Source organism: Trachypithecus francoisi, unplaced genomic scaffold (assembly GCF_009764315.1).
Source record: "Trachypithecus francoisi isolate TF-2019V2 unplaced genomic scaffold, Tfra_2.0 Lachesis_group11, whole genome shotgun sequence".
Classification (NCBI taxonomy): domain Eukaryota; kingdom Metazoa; phylum Chordata; class Mammalia; order Primates; family Cercopithecidae; genus Trachypithecus; species Trachypithecus francoisi.
The window spans coordinates 43,586,829-43,601,711 of record NW_022681456.1 but is presented as its reverse complement, the minus strand read 5'-3'; the positions used below and the strand labels follow the sequence as shown (position 1 = coordinate 43,601,711).

General features: G+C 34.8%; 1 protein-coding gene across 1 annotated transcript; it reads right to left on the bottom strand.

Annotated features, from left to right (window-relative positions):
• Nucleotides 1–1,010: 1,010 nt before the first annotated feature.
• LOC117090835 (bromodomain and WD repeat-containing protein 1-like) lies at nucleotides 1,011–1,481 on the bottom strand. Its single transcript, XM_033223475.1, has one exon. It carries the CDS (start codon nucleotides 1,479–1,481, stop codon nucleotides 1,011–1,013), a length of 471 nt encoding a protein of 156 aa, XP_033079366.1.
• Nucleotides 1,482–14,883: the final 13,402 nt, after the last annotated feature.

Below are 14,883 nucleotides of genomic sequence, written 5' to 3'. Positions count from 1 at the left end.
CTTCTAAGGTCTGCCACTTCTAAATCATGGCTCATCACAAAACAATGACATGGAACTTGACACGAGCAAAGAAAACAAAGGAAAACAGGCCACCAAATAACTACCATATAACTAGCTAAAATAGAATAATTACAAAGTGAATAGGGACACAGAAGAGGAAGAATATAAACAGTTTCCTGATTAGTGCCACAATGTGGCATGACTAGAGCACTAAGAAACAACTAAAGCTAACAAACCAGTCTGGCACAGAACCAAGAGGGAGGGTTGTTCTTTCTCAGTTAACCTTAATACTGGTGGTGCATCTAAGAGACAGCATTGCATCAGCAATAGCTCATAATAATAAAAACAAAATCATGGAATGAACTTGATGTATGCTCAGGATCAGAAAAATCAACAGTATTTGGCTATTAGCAGTTTAGTCACATGTACACAAAGATTATATCACATACAAACACTTAGTCCAAGTCATATATCACCAAGCTAATAGAAAAAGAATAGCAATTCCAGACATTTTGCTAGCACATAACTTTGCAAAAAATTAAATTAGTAAAAAAAGAATCATGCAATTTTACATTTTTTGATGCTTGTTTTCAAGCTGCTACCAAATTTAGAAAATCACTTCCCTTTATAACAAAGGGCTTTCAGAATCTAAATATCAAATGAAATTCTAGCATTTAAAGAGTTTATTAGACACATACAATTACATTCAATGAAACTATGAGTGAGCTACAAAATGGAAAATTAAGAACTCACATTGATAAAACCTCAAACACATCTCAGAATAAATTCAAGCTTTTTAGCTTAACATCTATATCTTTATCAAATTTTTAATGCAGAAGGACCCATTTTAAACACTTAGGTAATAAAATTCAATGTTCTATGCTAAATGCAGAGAATTTTATAGTCCACAGCATGATTTATAGTTACATTATCACTTTTCTTCCATAATGCTTACATTACTTCACAATTATAATAATAATTAAGCTATTGATATGAAGCAGAACACTTCCTCAAATTAAGGTACCTTTCGCTGTAGGTAGCAAAGACTGCCTTCCTGCGGTAAGTAAAGAAGTGACTCTTGAAATACTGGGTGGAATTTCTTTATCCAACATAGCACCAATGGCGCTGGCAATACAACAGATATCAGGAGCCACATGCTTGTTGGACGAGACCAGTTCCTTGTAGCTCCTGTTGTGCTCATTGCCTTCCCAGTCCAACCTCTTCGGCAACAATTGGTACTGCTCCAACTCATGGACCAGCACCGGGGCCCCTCTCCAACACAGACCCGCCGAGAGGTACCGCGCGATAAGGAAGTACAGCTCCAAATCCCTGAGAGGCACCGGGCCTCTGGTGGACGAGGCCTCCGCGGTGGCCGGCGCGTGGCGGGAGGCGGGAGCGAGCGTGTTAGCCAAGTGCGTGGGCCGCGCCGAGGCCTGACCGGGCCGGCGTCCCTTCTCCTCAGGCACGTACTCCAGCGCCATCGTGCCGTGCACGCAGCCCTAGTTCCTGTTTTTTTTTTTTTTTTCCCGTGTTAGAGTCAACTGGGAAGCTTTTATTTTTCTCCCAGATTTATTGAGGTATACTTAACAAATATAAAATGTAAAATTGTATATATTTTTTAAAATCAGTATTTTCTTAAAAATTCAACGTTATATCCCTGAAACAAGAACTATTTCGGTCATCTTTGTGCTCTCTCCTCAGCCCCTAAGTAGTTTCTGCTCATTCTTATCTCCACTATCACGATCATATGTCCTCTAATGTTTTTAAATCATCATTGTCTTCATCTACTATTTCATTATCAGTAGTACAGCTTCTATATGAAAGGTAGGACAAGTGCTTGATTCTTTCTCATTATTTATCATCTTCACTGCCTTTTAGCTGATTTATTCTGGCAGAATTCTGACTTCTACCGTTCTTTTGCCCTTCCAATTTATATTACATGTAGCTATCAGATTACTCTTTTCAATGCTCGGGTCTGACCAATTGCTATTACCCAATTATATTCAAAGCAGTCAAGACATTCCTTATAACCAAATGTGACTCTACTTTTCACCTGTATTTCCAAAGTACTTTTAAATTACACTTCTAAAGACAACTTAAAATTTTTGCTGCAATATAGATTAGGCTATATATATGATTAGTGGACCATATTTTAGAATTAGAGCCAAAATTCTAGTGGCCACAGACTACAAAACCAGTTAAAACACTTCTTATGGAAGTCTTAAGGTTTATTTCTTTCTGGGCTTACCATGGTAATCATTTATGCTTGGTGAGAATGCAGTTTGTTAATGAATGGACTCGAGCGTTTTAACAGCCTAGATAAATCAATTTTTATTCAGATGGTGTTACTTTCTAAGAGTTATTTGCAACACAAACAACAAAACATGTCATAATAAATAAAACAATACATCATTAAGTTTTTGGTGGAAAAATCTGTTCAGGTTTTTTTCTTACAACAGTAATGCTTGTTATAAAAGTCTAATAATATAGAAATGTGGAAAGTCAAATGTGAAAGTCTCCCTTCACGAATCTCACAGCCGACCATTAATAATTAGATTTGTATCCTTTAACATTTTTTTCTATGTACATAGAGGCATTTGAAATAAAAGAGCCCTTCATGTTATTTCTGTTACAGAACCAGGAAGATCCTGATAAAGACACTGTCTGCACTCCACCCAGATTCCCTTGGAGTCTATGCACTGTTTCTGGGTTCATCCTCCAGCCTCAGTGTGTTTGCTGTAAGTCTGTCTGTCTTTGGGCTCCTAGAGGAGTTTTGCAGTGCAGAGGTGATGGAAGTACTTGGGAATTGATGTCCTACTAGATCAGTCTGTAGTTAATGACTGGTGCATGAAGAATTCACCTCCAGAGCTCTTCTGGGATTTGGCTGAGGCTGGAACTTTGCCTCAAATTGCACCCTTGTTTGATTTCCTCTTCACTGTCCCATTGGCCCTCCTCTCTGCAAGTGTCTTTGCAGCACTTTCTTCCTATCACCTGCATATAAATCCTTGTCTCAGGGTCTGCTGGTGGGGAACTCAGCACAGGGAAAGTATGCAAAGAACTGAACAAAACTGACATACTTAAGGGAGAATTTGTGACTCTGTTTCAACTTGTCTTCAACTAAATGACCTCAGGCCTTACATAGGGCCATTGAAATTTCCCTATTAGAAATGTGGTTACACATTTAAGACCCTTAAAATTATAAAAAGAGATTTTAAATAGTGACAATTAAGACTCAACACCAAACATAGTGTATAGTTTTATAACTGTTCTCTGACTAAAGAAACAAATAAAACCACTTCTCATTATCAAGATCCTCCAACTACTTGCAATGCAGGAGGAGGCAACTTTATAACACAAAGCAGTGGAAAAAAATTATTTAAAAGTGATAGTGTATAATTAGATTCACTTGACTTATGTTGTGGACTTTTAGAAAAGTGGTTAAGAGTTCTGTTCTGAAGTTACCAGGAAATGCTTCACTGCAAAGTTGAAATTGAGTCCAGAAAGCTGTAGCATCTAGATAATGGAAAGTCAGACATTCTGAATACTTGGTGTACTTCGGGGAAAGAAGGTGGCGTTAGGGGGAATTCTTTGACTAAAGCAAAAGATGTGGGTTCAGGAATTATGTTCTAATGAGTGTTATCTGGTTGGATAGGCAAGGTAGGGTCAGATAATGAATGGACCATCTCAAATGCTGGGCTAAGAAGTTTGGGCTTGATCAGAAAGGCTACAGTGAAAAAGCATACATGTTTAAGCAAATGGTGTGTTGAGGTTCTGTAAAGACTTACTTAGCTTTAGTGTCAGAGAATTAATTGTGACAGACAGAGGCTGAAAATTTGTTGGAAACTGCAAGTCTGTACAAGAATAAAACTCTAAATTTGAGGGAATGGCAGTGTAGAAATGAACACTAGTGATCATAACGAGAAAAGATGGTACTGATTATTAGGGGAGGAGTAAAGAAAAGACTCGAAGATAGGTCTAGTTTAAGCTTGAGTGATTTGGAAATGTAATGGAAAGCAATGAAGCTGAATTTAAAGCAAGAAAGGTTTATTCAGGTGGGAATGTTCCTTAGTTTGAATTTTGGGCCCTATAGAATTAAAGCAGGATGTTCTGGTGGAAATGTCCTGGAAATATGGAACAAACCTGACTGAAAAATTAATGTTAGAGTTACAAAGTTTGAATTGGTAGACATGAGAACTTAAGCGATGGAAATAGATGCATTCTTAAGAATGGAAATATAGAGAGAAAATAACTGGAAATGGGAAATTAAGACCACTCGAGTTATGTTGAAAGATTTCATTATATCTGAATGGAAATTGGAGGATGTATGCTAGTTTACCCAAAAGGCAGCCTGTTTTGTTAATTTAACACTACATTAAACTAGGAAAGATAACCTCTTTCTCCGTGGATCCTCCATTGAGCTTTGGTTCATTAGAATTCCCTCATTCCTTCTTTGGGAAAGTGGAATGGGAAAGTCAAGGTTGTGGGGCGAGAATAGGTGACATCTCCTGGATTTTCTCCTCTTATTCCTCCCCATTCCCACACTCTTATTTTCTGCATACTTAGATTTGGGGTAAATTCTCATTGTATTTCTATGTCAAGACCTGAATCCCTCTGGATGGGGTAGTATATTATGTCAGTGGACAGTTAAACTCACCAACTTTTTATTTCTTTTTGTTTTTTTAATCTGATGACTGAAGACAGCACCCCTCTTCATGTTTCAAAAGATCTAGTAAGGACTAATGAGAAAAATTTGAGAGGGCCCAGGGGATGCATATCTATAGGTATCTCACACCACACGCAGGCAGCTTATTGTCTTTAGTTCCAGTAAAAATAGCCCATTGGGAACCAATTCAAAATCTGTGGAATCTGGCGTTAATGTGAAGTGACTCTTGCTCTTGCAAAGAAATCCGCTTTAGAACTCCTCTCTAGAACTCAGATATTTTACGAATAGTGATGAGGATAATGAAGCTAATAATTATAAATAATAGTCCTATGTGTTAGAAATTGTCTCCTTGATGATACAATTGTTCCTCTACTCTTCTCCCACATTTTAATTAGAACATGCTGCTGTTTTTTTAGATTGGGAAGAGGCAGTGGTCTGATAAGACAACACATATTGGCACTGTCCCCATTTCATACCCTCTTGGTTACAGCCACCATGCCACTGGCCTTCTTCCATTTCAAACTAGATTAATTTTCAAGAGGACAATTTCCTAGGTACCTCTTGGATCCAAAAATAAACTGGCAACTGGTAAAATTCTTGTTGTAACTTCCATTGCAATTTCAACATAACTGTCTAGAAAAGGTTGTGTCACTTGAGAGAATACAGTGACCCACAGGGAAATTTCAAAAATTTAGACCACTCTGATATAACAAAGCCTTTTCAACCCTGCAATCAATGGCCATTTAAAAAGAACAAGTGCACAATTTAGATTGTCACTCAAGGACCAAAATACTAAGGAGATGATTTTAGATCTGTAATGTCTTCCTATAAAGTTATATAATAATAACTTAAAAAGAATCAGCAGAGTGTACTTTTTTATTTATCTTGGGGAAGAACATAATGCATCAAGAATTACAGTTATTGGTAAAGTACAGAAAAGGTTTAGCATATAGAGTAACATTTACGTTTGTCTCTTTTATTCAAATATCCTCTACTGACAAAGACATTTTTAGTTATGAAGGGGAAGGGAGAGTTAGGGGGAAGCAGAAAGAGCTTGAGATTACTGTCAGTTCTGAATTCAAATTCCTGCTTGGCCACTTTCTGGTTTTGTGGCCTTGAATAAAAATATTTACTCCAATTTTTATTCCTTTTATTTCTTGATCTAATAAAATGAGGACCAATAATGATTGCTTAACAAGGTTTCTGCAGATTAACTAAGTGTACTTGGTGCATAGTAGGTGCCTAGTAAAAAGAGAATATCCCTTTACTTGCAGATGTGAAAGTTCATATGACATAATTGTATGACTTCTTATTTTAATAATTCCCCATTTCGAAATCTCAGCTAGTGAAAACATCCAAGGATAAAAGAGCTAAGGAATCAACATTTGTTTATTTTGTACCTATAATATCACACAACAAATATGCACTGATTTTTGGTGAGTGATCTTCAAAAAAAAAAAACGAAAAAGTGTAAACTAGTAAAAAGTCTCACTATATCTGCTACTTAGTATTCAAACTGGGCTTTGAGTTATCTAAGCTACTATAGAAAATGTTCTGAAATTTAGGATTTTTGTAAGAGCCACACAAATTCCTTTTGTGGTTTAAGTGGATCCTCCCAGTTTTCATTGTAAGATTGAAACTCAGGTACTGAGGCTGCCTGGTCCTATACCTATACCTAACCTACATTATTATTGTTCTGCTGTTGGGAGAGTGATTTAGGAATATAAAATGTAATTGAAAAAGCATTGTTTTCTAATCAAGGTATCCAAATGCATTTCTTGCTTTGTTACTAACTAGATTATGTAATTGATCTTTACTTCTTTGGGCCTAAATTCCTTGTTGGTTCTATATTAGCAATTCTCAGGAATTAGCTGGTCTCAGGACTTGGACTTCATTAGAATTACCAGGGATATATCTTTAAAATCACATTCCTGAACCTTCCTTCCACCTTCTGAATAGCTAGGAATGGGGTCAGGAATCTAGGGTTAACAAGCTCTGTAGGTGCTTCTGAGTAGTAACTGGGTTTAGAAACCAGTGAAGTCTTTCCAAGTCTTCCTTGCCTGCAGATTTGAAGTCTCTTTCAGGTTTTTTTACTTTCAACTAGGCTTTTAAGTACTATGGAGGTGGTTGCTCTCCCAGCCTTCAAGTGACAATCTGGACTATAGGAGAAGCTTAATAAAAAACAATTTTGTGAATCAAGTAATTTGATTTCCTTGTTGGCATTGAATTCTCTCCTTGGGTGGCCTCCAACTTTCTCAGATATCAATTCTTCCTCAGTTGTTAAGAGAAACAAATTAGCTTCAAAGAATTGTTGCTTGAAGTTTTCCCAAATACATAATTATTAAAAGCGTGTGGCTTTTAATTTAAAGTTATGGCAGTATTCATAACTGATTGTATTACTCCTAATGATATAGTGCCTTGACTTGATTTAGCCCTTGTTCCGATTACATATACCTGTGAAAAATTGATTTTCAATTGCCTTTGCTTGGAAATGATGTGTTTAATTGATTTTGGGAACAGATTCTATCCTATTAATCTTTGACGTGCTATGGTATTAACTTTTTTAAGCTCTCAAAAGAATAGCTTAAAAAATAAGCTCTTAGAATATTTAGGGAACATACAAAATTATAAGGAGAAGGCTGGGGCGGTCGCTCACGCCTGTAATCCCAGCACTTTGGGAGGCTGAGTTGGGTGGATCACGAGGTCAGGAGGTGAAGACTGGCCTGACCAAGATGGTGAAACCCCGTCTCTACTAAAAACTACAAAAATTAGCCGGACACGGTGGCAGGTGCCTGTAATCTCAGCTACTTGGGAGGCTGAGGCAGGAGAATTGCTTGAACCCAGGTGGCAAGGTTGCAGCGAGTCGAGATTGTACCACTGCACTCCAGCCTGGGTGACAGAGTGAGACTCCGTCTCCAAAAACAAACAAACAAAAATTATAAGGAGAAAAATCGAAATTACCCATAATCTCATTATTTAGAAACAACATGCAATATTTCAGCACATTTTTTCTAGTTATACATGCACACAAAAAACAAATATTTGGGATGTTTTCCAAATATGTAATTTTAATCCTTCTTTTTCTACTTAATGTTTTATACTGAACATTTTCCTATGTTATTTTTGTTCAAAACAGTTTTAATGATTATATACTATTTCTATAATATGAGTAGACCATAATCATGCAATCACCTTCTCATTTTTATATGTAGTTGGTTTTTAACTTACTGCTTTTATAATAATGCTATAATGAACATTTCTAGAAATGATTATCTGAATTTCTTACTATTTCCTTGATATTTTCTCCTAAACAAGAATTACTGCAACAATCTGAATTTTTAAAGGTTCTTAATATGTATTACAAACTATTTTTCAGAAAATTAAAAAAATCGATAACAGGACTGAATGAGAATGTCCATTTTTCATCATACTATTTTTAATAGTTACTGTCATTGAAAACAATCTTTGCTAATTGAAATTCTTGTTGTTCATAGCTTTCTTTTCTTTAAACATTAGTGAAGTTGAAGAGTTTCCTTGCTTGAATCAATTATATGTCTTATACTGTAAATTGTCTTATGGTCTTTTTCCATCTTTTCCTATTAGATGGTTAAAGCTTTTATGTATTGATTTATATGTGTTTTCTATGTATTAATTATATAATCTTTTTTTTTTCTTTTGTCAGAGTCTCACTCTGTTGCCCAGGCTGGAGTGCAGTGGTGTGACCTTGTCTCACTGCAACCTCTGCCTCCTGGGCTCAAGCGATTCTCCTGCCTCAGCCTCCCGAGAAGCTGTGATTACAGGTGCCTGCCAGCAAGCCTGGCTAATTTTTGTATTTTTAGTAGAGATGGGGTTTCACCATGTTGGCCAGGCTGATCTTGAACTCCTGATCTCAGGTGATCTGCCCACCTCGGCCTCCCAAAGTGCTGGGATTATAGGCTTGAGCCACCACACCTGGTCTGTATGTCCTTTAATGTGATATGGTCGGCAAATATTTTCTAGTTGGCTAGTAGATTTTTAATTTATTTGTGATGATAACAATATTTAATGGTATTAGGAATATTATGTTATATTATACTATAGTCTACTATACATGAAGACTTATCTATGAAAAAAAAAGGTGGAAAATCCAGATAGTACAGATGTTTAGTACATTTTAAATTTGTTTGCGTTATTCACATGGCTTGACTTTTTACAAACATATGTCTCCTAGAGCTAAAAGAGTCCTCATAGATTGTCTCACTTCCTTTTTCCTGGTAAGCAGATAACCATGAAGTAAGAGCATGTCTTGTCTTTGCATGTCAAGCATTATTTTGTGTTTCACTGTTGTAGGGGAAGATAAAGATACATTATGTCATTCTTCTGACTATGAATTTAATTAAAATCCTGATTCCTGGATGGTATCATGGGCCTATTGAATGAGAATCTCTGGAACTAGAACTTGAAATCTGCATTTTAACAAATGAGTCTGGTGATTTTTAGCATTCTAACATTGGAGAACTACTGGTGATGGAGAGTTCAGATGACCAATGGTGAATTTTATCTCACATTACTAGCTTCTTCAGTTTTCTTCCCCTCAGTGCTCAAGTAATCAAGTTGCATAATATTAGGTTGTACTCTTTATATATTGGTTTAGAAAGGTTTTTAAGCGTGTGCTGTGAATCTGAAGCTGGATGGAAACTCATTCAAGGCAGGAGTTGTAACACCCGGTTTTCTCCTTAGACAACTTTGCATAGTGCTACCAAGTTATTGACTCATAGAGATTCAAAGTACCAAAGAAATTGAGATACTTAATATTTTAAAAATATAAACCTATTCTCTGTATGAGAAAATGGAGGTAGAGTTTTAAAGTCTTTCAGGGTTTGTCAGGTTGCATGGTTTTTGATTTAATTTTTTTTGAGGTTCTGAATGGTGAACCTTGACTGATACTACTCCAATGATATTTTTAAAAGTATTTTTATAAGACGTTTTAGGGGTGTCCCTTTTGTAAGAAAGAGACATAAGATAGTAAATTAGAATTTTTATTTAATTTAATCCAAGATTTTGAGAACAGTACCTATTCACAAAGAATCAAAAAATAGCTTGATTTAATCTGCAGTGTGTCTCTCTCTGTGCTTAAAACTGTGGATCTATTTCAAAGGAATGGAACACGATCCTTGTCCTTGAAGAACTTATTGTATTTTACTTGCACTTAATTTTTGGCATTGTTTTACACATTATTTCATATAATTTTACTCTCTATAATTATATTTCTGGAGCATTTGCATTGCTCTCGTCTGCTTTAATAATGCTATTGCTGATTTATATTCATATATAATATCATGTTCTTTTCAAAGCGTATTTATGTATATGGTTCTAGGAGAGCCTCAAGAACTTAGTATAATATTAATAGATTTTTTTTTTTAGTGTTTGATGCTTGTGTGGCTCTGAGCTTCACATGAATCCCATCACTGAATTATCACAACAATGCTATAAAGTAGGCTGTGTTATTGTCATCTCCTATTTACCAGTGTGAAAACAGCTGAACAAAGCTATTTCAAGAGCTGCAGGCTGACTCAAGAGCATACGGTTCGCCTTAAGAGCCCCCAGTCTAAACCATTAAACACACTGCCTCCTCAGCAGCATAGGTAGTTGTAAAAACAGTTGGACAGATAGTCAAATTCTTGTCTACTTATATTGCTCAGATAGAATGGGGCATATTTGCTGAACTTGCTCTGCAGTACTCAGTAGAATATTTTCTGTGGGTTAATATAATCCTTGGATGATAGTCAAATGGTGATCAGAACCCCACCCCTGCCCATGATCTCTCCCAAGCCAGGCAATATATTTTTATTCAGTTACTTTTTTTAATCTGAAGTCACCAAATAGCGTATCTACTAAATGTAAAGCAGAAAAGCAAAAACTATAAAGCCAAAAAAAAAAAAAAAAGAGATTCCAGTATACATATTCAAAATCAGATCAAGTAGAAAAAACAAAAGTAATGACACAGAAGAAATAAATATTATAATCAATAAAATTGACTGCTAGCCAAATACAGAATTTTTCACCCTTCAAATCAATAATATTGTTTTTTAAATATCTCTGGAATATTCACAAAAATTGATCATGTTCATAGCCAAACAAAAACAAACGCAAAAAAATCTTAAAACCAAAAGTGGAGATTTTACAATCCATATTCTCAAATAGTTATGTAACTCAAAACTCATGAAACATAGTAAAACTGAGGAAACATTATACTTAGATGCAATTTATAGCTATATGTGGCATCATTATTAAGAGATGGCTAAAAATAAGGGTTCTTTGTACTCATCCTAAGAAATTTAAGGACCCATAAGGCCAGTCGTGATGGCTCACACCTGTAATCCCACCAATCTGGAAGGCCGAGGCAGGTGGATCACCTGAGGTCGGGAGCTCGAGACCAACCTGGCCAACATGGTGAAACCCCATCTCTACCAAAAAAAAAAAAAAAAAAAAATGTTTATACAAAAATTAGCCAGGCATGGTGGCACATGCCTGTAATCCCAGCTACTCGGGAGGCTGAGACAGGAGAATTGCTTGAACCTAGGAGGCAGAGGTTGCAGTGAGCCAAGATTGTGCCACTGGGCCAGCGTGAGACTCTGTCTCAAAAAAAAAAAAAAGAAAAAAAAAAAAAAGAAATTGAAGAACCCATAGTATGAATCGGAATGTATTAATAAATATAAAATCAAAAACTCATGAACAGGAAAATAAATGGAAAATCCAGAAAGCCTAATTAAACCTGGAATCTGATTATTTGATAAGACCATAAAATAGATAAAACAGATAAATCTCTCTGTTTTTTGAGTTTGACTATCATCCAAGGATTATAAGCCTGGTTAAAGGAAAAACAAAAAAGATGCAAAATAAGTAATAAAAGATTAGAAAAAAGAGAAAAATGACAATAACAGATATGGAAGACAGTAAAAGTCATGAGAAAAACTTCATGAAACTCAATTGTAACACGATAACAGAAAATGAATATTATATAAATGTAGTTCACTCAAATTGATCTAAAAGAACAACTTTGTGCTAACCATTCCATAATATAAAAAGAAGACAACAATATTTACCTTCAATAAGAAAGTAAAATAATTGGTATAAATTTGGAAAAGAGATAAAATGACATCGTATTGCAGATAATATACTTCTGTATTTAGAAAACCTAAAAAAAATTTCACTATTATGAATTAGAAGAAGAAAATTTGGTAAGTTGACTGGGTATGTAATATTTCAAAGAACCTAAGATATTATATATTTTAAGATATCTGTTACTTTATGAACCACCAAGAAGGAAAAAACAATGTCAGAATTAAGGTGTCATTATTATAGAATATGTTCCATTTTCAAAGATGTTAAAAATGTGTGTTTCAGAATTGATGATATGAGATAGATATTTAAAAAACAATAGTTTTGTGTGTGTGTGGCGGGGACAATAACCACTCATTTGCTAAAAAAAAAAAAAAAGCTATGAAATACTTAGGATTAAATTCATCAGGAAATATATAGGACCTACATGAAAAAAACCCATACATTTTCATGTAAATAGATAAAACTCCCTAACCAAATAGATCAAGATGCCATACTTTAGATAAGAACAGTTAAAATTATAAAAACATCCATGTGCTCAAAATTAATACACAAATTCAACACAATGCTAATTAAAAACCTGGAGTATACTCGGGGGAAATTTGACAAGATGATTTAAAAAGTCATATTGAAGAAAAAATATTCAGTATCACCGATAAAATTTAAAAAGCAAGAATAGTGAGGAGAGATTATGCATAATAGATAATAAACCATTCTATTAAATTACCATAAACCAAATGGGGAAGCAACTGGCATAGAAATTGACAAACTGATTAGGGGCAGGAAAAAAAACATCGTATTTTAAAATTCAATGTGAAAAGGCTGTTCATAAATGGTGCTGGTAAAAACTGGCTTTCTGCCTGAAAATAAACTAAACTAAACTAAAATAAACTAAAATAAAATAATAAAATAAAATAAAATAAAATAGGCCCTTACCTTTGGCCCTGTCAATTCTGGGCCAAGTAGTAGATTAAATCACTACTTGTAAAAAATAGAATAAGAAAATTCAGGGAGAGATATGTAAAAATCAACAGTTGAGAAAATATTTGCAACATAAATGACAGTCAAAGTGTTATTACCTGTAATATACAATGAGAGCTTGCAAATTGATAACAATAAGACAAGCATACCACAGACAAAGGAATGAAAAACGTGAATAGTTAATTCATAGAGAAATAAGCCCAGATGAACAATAAACAAGTAAAAAGCTGTTCACATTTTTTACTAGTTAGGAAAATACAGATGAAAGGGAACATGAAATCATTCTTTTTACACATCAGTTTGAAAAATGTTAAAGAAAGATTTATACCAACTGTAGGTGGACATTTGTGAAAAAGAATATTCACATGCATGGTTTGAAGAATGTACTTTTTGAGAAACAACCTGGCAATATTTTTTAAAAAATATATACAAATCATTTGGTTCAGCAGTTCTATTCCTATGATTCTGCACCATAGAAATAAAAGTGCTAGTATATAAAGGGTGTTTATTTCATCTCTGTTTCTAGCAACACAGCACTGAAAAATAAAGTGAATAACAGTTAATAGAAGAATGGGTGAATAAACTGTGGTATATTTGTAACACAGAGCATTAAAAATCTACTGAAAGAATAAGTTAGACCTGTATCATCTAACTTGAATGGATATTCTGTACTGTTAAGTGAAAAAAAGCAAGATGTATTTCTTGCATATAATATCATTTTGGTAAAACAAATAATGACAATGATCCCTTTACCCCACATGTGTCTATGGGTATGGAAAAATGTGAAACTATATGTTTAACATTTGTTATCTAGATGAGAAGTGACAAGGGGAAGAAGGAAAAGAGAGGGAGAAGCAGGAAAAAAAGCAATGTATAAAGAGTCAACTTTGAGCAAGAACATGAGGAAAAAAAGGAAAACAACAATAGCAAAGAAACAAAAATTTCTAATAGCTTGGAATTAAATTCCCTGATAGAAGAAGATACCATTATAGGGTTGGAATAGACCTAGATTCACACACACAGAAGATAATTTAGGAAACTACCAGAACTTCCATTTAGCTATGTTAGTTAAGAGTTAAATCTAATTTCCATAGCAGAAATTTGGACTAATTTTAGAACCCACACTGCAATCTTTACTTTCAATTTTATATATTTGGATAATGTTTTGGAGGTCTCAAATAATTAATATTAAAACAGATAATTTTTTAAATTTACCTAAAATCCAAAGTCTGTATTTATCTGGTAAGATGAAATAAATGATAGGAAGAACATTTTTCTCTCACCATTTTAATATTTACATCATGGTGTATCATTTTTTATTTTGTAAATTCGTGGTGGTCTTCAGAAATCAGAGTGAATATAATTTGCTACTGTTTTTCACCATGTGCCTTGCACATAGTAGGAATTAAATAAATAATTTGTTGAACAGGATTGAATTCCACTTTTTTTTTTAAGAGTGCTTTCCAGCTGAGATAAATCACCAAAGAATCACCAACAAGAATTCCTAATACTAGAGGACCTAACATTCCTTCTGATGCAGGAGACAGACTTTTATTTCAGCACCAAAAGGATCTACAAAACGCAGCCCATCAGTCACAATGAATAACAATTTCACCTTCACTCAAGTGTGTGCTTGAACAGTAACAGGTGATTAAACCTATCACAGTATTACCTCGCAGACTGGAGGCACTCACCACATTCTCATGGTTTCTAAGGCAACTGATTAAGGAATCTAAGAACTAAGGCCCCATTTAGGCTAATGCCCTTGGAAAGGTAGAATTTCTTTTCCAGTAGGCTGTACTGGAAGACAAGGCTTATTTGTTTTAATGTTTTCCATTTCTCTGAATTTCACAACACAAGGTGCTCAGATACCTTTTGGTAGAGCCTACTGGAAAATGTTACCAGTATAAAAATAAAGAGCTCGGTTTTGCCAATCCAAAAAACACTTGGTGTGATTACTGGTAAATAGGAGGCAACTCAATGAGGACTCTGTTTTCCTTTTAGCCTCACTTTTTATTTACTTCTTTGCGACACAAACTGTAAACGGTAACATTGATGATGTTCGGCCAACACCTCAGTGAAGGACTCTCTTTAATAAAACGCGTGATGTTGGATGGGTCCAATACAGACAGGCTTTT